General features: G+C 48.4%; 1 protein-coding gene across 4 annotated transcripts in view; it reads right to left on the reverse strand.

The window, feature by feature from the left end:
* Window positions 1-10,081, reverse strand: part of ATP2B3 (ATPase plasma membrane Ca2+ transporting 3) — a 114,063-nt gene that overhangs the window by 89,321 nt on the left and 14,661 nt on the right. For 3 of the 4 annotated variants that reach the window (XM_069108471.1, XM_069108470.1, XM_069108472.1), the window contains exon 1: window positions 6,477-6,810. In XM_069108471.1, the coding sequence (XP_068964572.1) occupies window positions 6,477-6,681 (205 nt within the window). In that variant the 5' untranslated portion in view covers window positions 6,682-6,810. Of the gene's footprint in view, window positions 1-6,476; window positions 6,812-7,074; window positions 7,291-10,081 lie in introns of those variants that run through there. The other variant, XM_069108469.1, reaches the window with a different exon arrangement.

The raw sequence follows: 10,081 nt of genomic DNA on the forward strand, positions 1-10,081 counted from the left end.
GGCTCATCTCTGTGCACCTGGGCTCATCTCCTTGCACCTGGGCTCATTTCTGTGCACCTGGGCTCATCTCCTTGCACCTGGGCTCATCTTGCACCTGAGCTCATTTCCTTGTACTTAGTCTCATTTCCTTGCCTGTTTCCTGGGCTACCTCTGACCTCAACCTGAAGTTTGGTCTAGGTGTACTGGTTTTTCTGAAGCCCTGAATATCAACATCAAGGTTTTTGCTTTATTCAGTGAGCCATAGGGAGCCATTGAAGGGTTTTTTTTTAGCAGGTGAGTGTTCTGATCAGAGAGGCCCTAAGGAAGATTGTTTTGGTCAAAATATGTAGGGTGGATTATAAGGGGAATCAGCTGGAGCTGGAGGACCCATTAGGAGGTGAGAGGTGGCAGACTAGGGTGGAGAGAATGGGAGAATCCACAGGTAAGACTAATGTCAGGTTCAGAGAGAGCAAAAAGCCAAAGAATTTGGAGGAAGTTCATTGTTTTTAAGCCAGAGGGGCAACCAAGAAGACTGGTGTTTATGACCAAAACCAGGAAGTCCTAAGACCCTCAAGCTTAAAGGGGCCTCAGAGGAGATGGGGTCCAACCTTCTCATTTTATATAGGACAACCCTGTTGCCCAGGGAGAAGTGAGCTGTCCAATGTCACACAGGTAGCAAGTGGTCTGACTCCAAACCCTATGCTCCTTCCATTACTTCAAATCAGAAATGGGCCTGGAGATGATTACTGAAAATCCTCAATTAACTGATTAATAGGAATGTTTGTGGAAGGAGATGTCTGGTGAATTGGCTATTTCAGGCCTCTGAGCAAGGACCAGAAACCCCTCTTTGTTTCAACAGTGATTGAAAACCACCTTCTCAAATGCCGAAAACCCTTGGTGGCTTCTGTGGGCCCAGGCCAGCAGGCCTGCCCAGCTGTTTCTTGGCCAGATGAAGCTTTCCTAGGGGCGCCATGAGGACTGCCCGTGGTTGCCGTCTTGGGCTGGATATGGCATCCCCAACCCTGCTGCCTGATTTTCTCAGGTTCTGCCCTTGAAAGATCAAGGGAGAGGATGAAAGACCTGCTTTGGTATGTATGGGGATCCTCTCCCGAACTGTTGTGGATCCCCCTCTCTTTCTTGACTTAGTGGAGCCTTTATGAGGGACTGTGACAGAAAATACCTCCCTACCCAGTGGCTAACCTCCCAAATTAGAGAAGTTGGTTCTCACACAACAGACACCCCCAGTTTGGCCTGGGGCCTGGGCTTAGAGTCTGTCCTCTTCATAGACTCCAAATGCCAAGGGCCTTAGAGGCCTAGCTCATTCCCTCCATCACTCAATGAGAATTCATTAAACACCTACCATTCATCAAACACTGTGCTGAGGGCTGGGAATAAAGAGACACAGAGGCCTGGCACATAGCGAACACTCACTAATCGTTTGTTGAATGCTAGAACCTGCCAAAGCTTGGCCTCTGCCTGTGGAACCCAGGGCTTTCTGCCCAGGCAATGAGGCTCCTGCCAGTGGTTTAGTGGCCCTGTGATTTTCAATGATACTTCTGCCAACGCAGGGAGGAACTCACTTGTGATCTTTGAGAGTTACCTGGGGTCGTGAGAATTCAAGTGACTTGCCCAGGGTCTCCTAGCCAGTAGATGTCCAAGGCAGGACTTTAACATGAGGCTTTCAGCTTCTGCAGTTCCCTCTTTAGTTTAAGTAAGTCATAGTTAAATAGAGAAAGTGAGATCCCTCAGCTAGAAGTATCCACGTGAGGACCAGATGACCATGTGATGGGGATGGAGGTTGGAAAGGGGGCTCTTGCATGAAGATATAGTGAGACTTCCTAACTAGAGATTTGAGAATTCTGTTTCTGATCCTAGGATTTTTTCAGATCCCAGTCTAGAAGGGATAGAAGGATTTGATGGTGTCCCTCCCTGAGCTGACTTGACTTAAGCTGACAACCTAATAGCTGAGTAGACTGAATATTATAGGGAAGAACTGAAGGGAGGTAGTATGGTACAGTGGGAAGGGTGTTGTCTTTGGAGTTAGGGAATTTGTGTTTGGAGCGAGTTATTTCCCTTCCTCGTGTCTCAATTTTCTTCGCAGTGTGACCTTGGGTAAATCACTTTCCCTTCCTGGGCTGAGGGCCCCAGACAACTCTCTAACATCATAAAGGTAGAGGGCTCTCCTTCAGTAAACAGGGGGTTGGTTCAGCTGGCCTCGGAGGTGCCAGGAATCTGAGGTCCCATGACAACATAGAGATGTGTACGAATATCCATTAAACAGGGAAAGCTTAGGTGTGCATCTCTGTGTGTGAGTGTGAATGGGGACTCTGCAGAGGCTGAAAGCAGGTGAGAATCCATGTGCATACCCTCAAGGCACCAGACCCTGAAGACAGGTTGGCCTAGTTATAGATCACTCCATCCTTGTATCCAGAAGGAACTGGCTCCCTATGATGGCTGATTCACTGTCAGGGAGGTCTGAAGGAGTGTAGAAAGCAAGACTGAAGAAGGGCAGAGAGGTCTGGTTTTCCAAAAAGAAATGACAATGGAGTCTGCAGACTATAGGGTTAGTGTGTTTAGTGTTGATTCCTGGCAAAATTCTTGACAAAGGGTCAGTTAGTGAAAAATCCACAAAAGAAGTGGTGATGTCTAAGAGGCAGCATGGCTTCAGCTAGACCAACAGGTCATGCCAGACTAACCTTATTTCCTTTTTTTGCCAGGATTACTAGAGCCTGGTTAATCAAGGGAATGCTGTGGATACTGAATTACCTAGACTTCAGCTAAACATTTGGCAGGGCTCTTCCCACTAATGCTATAGAGAAGAAGGAGCAATGTAGGGGTAGAGAGATAGGACACATAGATGACCTCAATATTGAGGGTTTGGTTGCACCCAAAAGGAAGTCACAGATGCTTTGATGGCAACTTGGAAGGAATTCCAGGTGGAGTGTCCTAGGCTAGGGATCTGTGCCTTGGGCTGCATCAAGGCATTGAGGCCTGCTTCTCAAATTTGCAGATGATGCAAAGCTAGGAGGGAAAGGATGATTGAGTTAGGCTAAAACATTGGGTTTAGGAAGAAGAAATTTAATGGGAATAAATATAAGAGCCATGCTCTTGGGTTTTGAAATCACCTGCATGGTTAGACAGCAGTTCATTTCAAGAAGATCCGGGTGGGGAGATTAATCGACTCTAAATTCAATGAGTCAAGAGTGTAGTTTGACAGCCGAGAAGAGAATGGGGCTTTAGGCTGCATTGTCTGGGATTAGAGAGGTCACATCTGTCCTGGTCAGACTCTACAGGGAGTATTTCATCTGATGCTGCAATTGAAGGCCACCCATAAGCTTATAAGCATTCAGAAGAGAGGGACTAGGATGAGAGAGGACCTGGAGATCATCTATGAGGAACTGGAGAAGAGAAGGCAAGGGATGTGTAGTGGGGCAAGGGCTGTCCTGTGGAAGAGGGATTAGCTTTGTTCTGCATGGTTGGAGAGGGAAGAACCAAGAGCCCTCCCACTGGATGTCAGGAAAAAGCTTTCTCAGAAGGAGAGCCATTTAGAAGCAGAGGGCACTTTGGTCCCGGGAAGGTATAGACCACCTCTCATGGAATGCTTTCAATCTGAGACTGGACAACCTCTTATCAGGGATGTTGTGGAGGGTGTGGCTTGGATTAGATGTCCTCCCAACTCTGAGATTCAGTGACAAGCTCCCTTCCCCCTCCCCGAGGGAGCCTTTGGTTCCTGTCCCACCCCTGGGAAGAAATGAAAACAACTGGCTATGGGCCCCAATGGAAATACCAGGATTGGATCAGGCCCTTTCTTGGGCAGGTGGGCCTACAATGTGTAAGCAGGTGGGTACAGATGGATGGTAGTCAGGGTTGGGAACACAGCACAGCTCTGCCTAAGAGGTGGGTGACTGACTATGTGGCTCTCCAGAAACATCCCCTGAGCTCAAAATGCTCTGCAGGGAACAGATCCCAGAAGGCTTCGTCATGAAAAACAACAACCGCCCCTTCCATCTGTCTCACCCTTCCAACTTTGCCAAAGCGCTTTCCTGACGGTGTTCAAGCTTCACAACAGATCTGATATTCCCCTCCTCCCCATTTTACAGATGTGAAAACTGAGGCCTTGAGAAATGAAGTAATTCTCCTACACAACTAGTCAGTGGCACAACCCACATGAGAATCTAGTTGTCCTGCCTTAGCTTCACAGAGCTGGAGGTAATGAGTTTTGGAACAAATGGAAGATAAATGTGGTAGTCTGGGAGGATGAATGAGGAGGGGAGAAACTAGAGACTTGGGAGGTGGTAGTTGTCACCAGGTCAGTGACAAGGGCCATGGGATAAGAAGAGAAGGACTAGGCTGGAGAAACAGTGGACGAGATGAAAGGTGGATGGATGTGGGGAATAAGAAAGAAGGAGAGAGAGGGCGGGGGAGATGAGGTGGAAGGTTGGAGGGGAGAATCAATTAATTTGCTACTAAGCTCATTTCAAATTTTCCCAACAGGCCTGGGCAGGGCCTTGGCACGGACCACTCCCAAGGCTCTCCATCTCAAATGAAATCAAATCCACCCACCCCTGGGACAGGAAACCAGGCTCAGCAAAGGTCCCTTTAGCCTCATTTCACAGCCAAAACTCATTAATGTGGGATTTAGTTCTGTTAATTTAATTTAATGAATGTAATGACATGGAAGGTAGATGATAATGGGAGGGGAAGCATGAAAGAACAATGAATACAGAGTCACAGGATTTGGGTTCAAATCCTGGCTCAGCCACTTATTAGCTGTGTGACCTTAGGCAAGTCACCTCCCTTGGCTTCATTTTCCCCTCCATAAAATGAGGGTGTTAGACTAGATAGCCTATGAGGCCCCTTCCAGCTGTAGCTCTAGGATCCTATGTGTGACCTTGGGCAAGTCTCTTCCCCTCCCCAGGCCTCAGTTTCCCTTTTGGTAAAGCAAAGGAGGTGGGATTGGGAGTAGACATGTTGTCTTCTGTAGTTCCTTTGGCTTTAGTCTATGATTCCATGATTTTAATTATTGACCCAGAAGGTGTACAGGAGTTGGCCTTCACAATCTCAGTAGGAAAAGGGATTGCTGGAAAAGTAAATGGCATAAATGAGATTGCGGTGGGAATATTTAATCTATGGGGGGGGGAGTTTTCGAGCACTTTAAAAGTACCCATTTATATGAATAACAAATCAGTCTCATTGTTCATTAAATCAGATTCACTAAGGTTATAGACTCAAGAATCTACGACTGTCCACTAGTCAAAAATCCTTAGTCTGGCACTGAAAGCCCATTCAATCTGACTCCAAATGACTTTTCCCAGCTTGCTCTCCTTCAGTCCCCTGCATCCTGTTCTCCTAACCATCCCTCTGCACCTGCTAGCTTCCCTCCCACCTCCTCATATTTATTTACGGTGCTCCTTCCCTGAAAAGCTTCCTCCTTTTCCCATATTTGAATCCTATTTGTTAAGGACCAGCTCAGATGCCATCTCTTCCCAGGTATCCATGCACCCCAGTGAAGGGAGAACTGTAACAAGAAGGGGGAACAATCACGCTGAGGAGTGCCCACTGCCCTCAGAAGGAGCACTGGGATCTGTCCACTCTGGGGATGTCTCCCCAGCCATTCTAAATAGATTTACTCAGAGGATCTGGGTTCAGTGACCTTGGGCAAGCCTCAGTTTCGTTATGTGTAAAGTGAGCCCCTTCCTTTGCAGTGTTTTTAGAAGGTCCCACTAACCCATCAGAATCACAGACTTGGAAAAAACCAAACACCACACACACACACACACACACACACACACACACACACACACAGGCAGTTTGGATGGAGTGTCAGACCTGAAATCAGGAAGACCTGTGTTGGAATGTTACCACAGACACCTCCTGTGTGACCCCAAGCAAGTTACTTAACCTCCCTGTCCCCCAGTCTCCTCATATGTAAAACAAGGGGGCTGCACCTCTAAGCTCTAAATCTATAAGCCTATATGTGACTTTGGGCACATCACTGAGTCACCTGGACTTGGTTTCCTCTTTTGTAAAATGAAGAGGAAGGAGGGAAGGGAGGAAATAAACATTTATTGAGTACCTACTATGTTCTAGGTACTGTGCTAAGTGCTCTACAAACATTATCTCATCATCTTTCCAAATAACTTCCAAATAACCTACTGGCTCTAAATCCCATGACCTTCTCAGGGAAGATCCCCTAGTCCATTAGCACCCACAGAATATACTTGTTTGGCCAAAATATGAGATAAATTTTTTGGGAAAAACCCAAGAGTGAGATCCTGAAGAGATGAGATCTAAGGTGGGTAAGTTTTGATTGGGGTATAGGAAAGGGGAACGTATAACAGGGGGCAGAGTAGGCAGCCCAAAAGGGCGGCAGGAGGGTGCCTAGCTTGTGGGCTGGGAAGAAGGTGGAGAAGGACACTCTGGTCCCCAGCTGACTATGCTGCTAAGACCAGTGATTCCCCCTTTGAGGCCAGCAGAGTGCCAACAAGCACACCTACCTTCAGTGGGAGAGGTCTTCAACCTCTTGCAGAGACCACTGACATCCCCATAGGTTTCCTGGATTTTCTGCAGAGCTTCAGCCCCCCGGAGCTCCATGAGGGAGCGGAGCTCAGGCAGGGTACAGCCGAAGCCCCCAGCCCGGTTAGCTCCATGCTGCTGATTCTTGGCATGGTGACCGACAGAGCTGTTGGCTACATCCCCCATCTTGCTTTCACAACTGGTAACCCCTTTCTTTGCTCGGTGCTAGCACTTGGCTCGATGTGCTTCGAGGGCTACTTGGTCGAAAAGAACACTGCTGAGTGGAGCAGTCTCTGAGAGCAGAAATATGGAGCGCCTGGTCGAACAAGAAGAAAAGGAGAAAAAAAGAATGGAGATGTGAACGAGCGGACCGAAATTACAAAGATGCTCGCTCCGCATCAACTCAGGTTTCAATGAATAAATTTTTTGGGCTGTTTACTTGGTGAATCATTGAATGCAAATGCTCAATTACAATGAGGCTAGCTTTCCTTGGGGCCCTTCCTGGACATAATCCCCACCCCCACCCCCACCCCCACCCCAGCATCAGGTGGTGTGTAGCTTTGGTCTTAACCCACATGCCTGGTTAAGAGGTCATCATCAATAGTGATTTCATGCTATATAGAAGCCTGGAGGAATCTTTATTTTGGGAACTCGGCCAGCTAACAGTCACAAGCACTGTGGTTTGTCGAGGTCCGAAGAGGGAGCCGATCCATGGACAAGGTTGTTCTCTGAGACAGGTGGGGGGATCCCAGTCACAATCTAGCACACCTGGTGTCTCCACTGCACTGGGAAAACCTGATCAAAGAGAGAAGAGGCAGAGAAGGCCTGCGGGTTAGCAAATGATGACACCCCTGGGGGCATGCTGGCCCAAGCTCTGAGTGCACCCAAGTGTCCCCAAGTTCTGAGTGTACCCAATTGTCCCCAAGCTCTGAGTCTAGTTTAGAGAAGGCCAAGGCTGGCGGTAGTTTGAAGTGCCCACCCCAGCACAGGGCAAGGCTTAAACAGCTCCAGGTGAAGCTTTAGTCCTATTTCTAAGAAGACTGAATTGGCTCCAGTCCCTGTTCTAAGTCAAACTCTGAGTTCTAATTCTAAACAGACTGAGGCTGCCCCAGTTATGGCTGAAATCCCAGAAGTTTGAAGAGTCAGGGCATCTGTGGTCCCCATTTTTACAGGCTAAATTCTTAGCAGCCCATCCCTCTTCCTCCCCAGCTTCTCATTTCCCTAGCCCATGGCCATGTCTCTCGTCCAGTGGGTCAAATGCCTGGATGATTCCATGAACTCTAACAGCTGGAGACCTTTTGAAACAGGAGCTCCCATCTCCTTGTAGCAGAGTCTCCCCCTTATCACCCCCATCCTCTGCCTGTTCTGACAAGATGGGTGTATCTATGCACACATCCATCACTCATGGGCTCTGCCACATCATTCATGACATACAGCAGGCCATGATGGCTAGTGAACCAACCCACACCAATGGAACAAGTGCACGATTACTAATGACTGGGAAGGTGCCACACAGAGAGGGTTTAAGCAGCTCACAGTGGGGCTGTTGCCCATCTGCTCCTACCTCCTGGGGGTCCTGCTTCACATACTCATCTCTCCTCTTCACTTGCCTCAGTTTTTCAAATGTGCTCTCCCATCTTGGAAAAACTTGAGTCCCTCTGGGTCCTCAAGCTCCCATCCTCCCTCTCTTTCCTTTCACTGTCAAACTCCTCAGACTTGTGGATTAAGCTCCCTGCCTCCACTTCCCAACCACCCACTGCCTCCTCAATCCCTTACAAACAGGTTTCTGTCCCCGCCCACTTGCCACTCTACTGAAGCTTCTCTCTCCAAGGTGACCTCCTTGGGGGTCCTAATCCGATCCTTGAGGTCCAAATTCATCAAGAGCTGAAGGAGGGCTGGATTATGATTCAGGTGACCTCCGGTCAGCTCCCCGTTCTGCCATTATTAGCTGTGTGACCTTGGGGAGCCCGAGTCTCCCTTTCTTCAAGGGTAAAATTAAGACAAAAATTCCTACCTCTCAGGCTTCAGAAGATGGTGAGGCTGAACTGGGACAATATTGTAACTAGTCTAACACGAAGGGCTGTGAGTTGTCCGAGTTCAATTCAATTCAATTAATTAACCAAGACACATTGAGGGAGGGGTTGGGGTAAGGAAGTACTTCAGGCACAATTACTCTCATTTTACAAGTAAGGGAACTGAAGCACAGAGAAGGTGCTGTGCCTAGTATATAGAAGGGCTTAGACTTGACCCTAAGTCTTCTTCCCAGCATATCTCATTTCTATCACCTTCATGATGAGGAAGGAAGGTGAGAACTCATCTCCCCTCCTCAATACCTCACATGCCCTCTAGGTCACCTTCCATACTGCCCTAGTCTCAGAGGCAGCCAAGAGTCTTGCCAGTCCCCCTTTCCTCCCTTCCTTCCCATCTCCACCAGCCCCATTTCCCATCAGTCATCAGACCCGCTCTACCAACTTCAGTCCCTCCTTCCTCCCAACTCAGTTCCCATTTCTATTATGCACCCCTATTCTCCTAGTCATCAAGGCTGTATTTTCTCACCTATACCTCCTCCATGCACCCAGTGGAGTAGGGGGCTTGAAGACCAGGCCCAGCAGCTGGGGGAAGTGTGAGGCCAAGCAAGCAGAGATGAATGAAAGGACTGTCCAGTGGTTAAGGTTAGAGTATGAGTCTATGGTGTGCCCCCTTCAGCACTGTCTCATGACTTGGCGACTCAGAAGTAGGAGGGGAGAAGTTGGAGGTTGAGGCTAAGCCAGGATTGAGGATTAGTGGGGTGGGAACAGCAGAAGTTGGAGGGGGTGAGTGAAGCCTAGAGATAGATCAGAAAGGGTCTTCCAAGGCTACTTCCCTCATTTTACAGAGGAAGAAACTGAAGCCCAGAGAGAGGGGGAGACACCCAAGGTCATGCAGGTAGCAAGCACGTTTATTCCACAGTATTATACTGCTTGATTCCTTGCTGTCCTCCTTCCTTAAAATGCCACCCAAGGCAACCTTCTGGATTCTCAAGGTACCAGAAAATGCAAAGGAACATATAATTCACAAGTGGTGTCAGGAATTTCAGATTGCTCCATTTAATTGATGATCCTTATTGACATTAAGGACTTTTTCCTGTCCCTGATGCTAATGACTTATATGACCTTGGATGAGTCACTTGACTTTTAAATTTTCCTGTCTGCCCCTCTATCAAATGAGGGGGAGACTGGACTAGACTAGATGGATGGCTTCTGAGGTTCCTTTCAGATCTACATTTAGGCTCCTACGATCTACATTGAAGTAGTCAGAAACTCCAGAAAGTAGACAGAGGTGACAGGAGCCAAAGGGGTTAATAGCACAGTCGATTCCCACAAGTGAAAGAAAACAGCTGCCAAGTCCAGTCCTGGGGAGGAGAGTGAGAGGGAGCAGCTGGCACCAGGGCTGGGTAACCAGAATTGCCCCTTCCGGGGTGAGGGGAGATGAGCAGAGCCTCCCTTCCCCCCCACCCTGACCTCCAGTGACTGAGAAGCTACTGGATTGGCTTGCCCCTGATCCTTTCAGTGACTTCCTCCCTGTGGGAGCAGGTCTGGCCTCCTCA

The sequence above is a fragment of the Petaurus breviceps genome, unplaced genomic scaffold, assembly GCF_028583685.1.
Source record: "Petaurus breviceps papuanus isolate PSGF00001 unplaced genomic scaffold, PetGlider_PUasm1.0 90386, whole genome shotgun sequence".
Taxonomy (NCBI): Eukaryota; Metazoa; Chordata; class Mammalia; order Diprotodontia; family Petauridae; genus Petaurus; species Petaurus breviceps.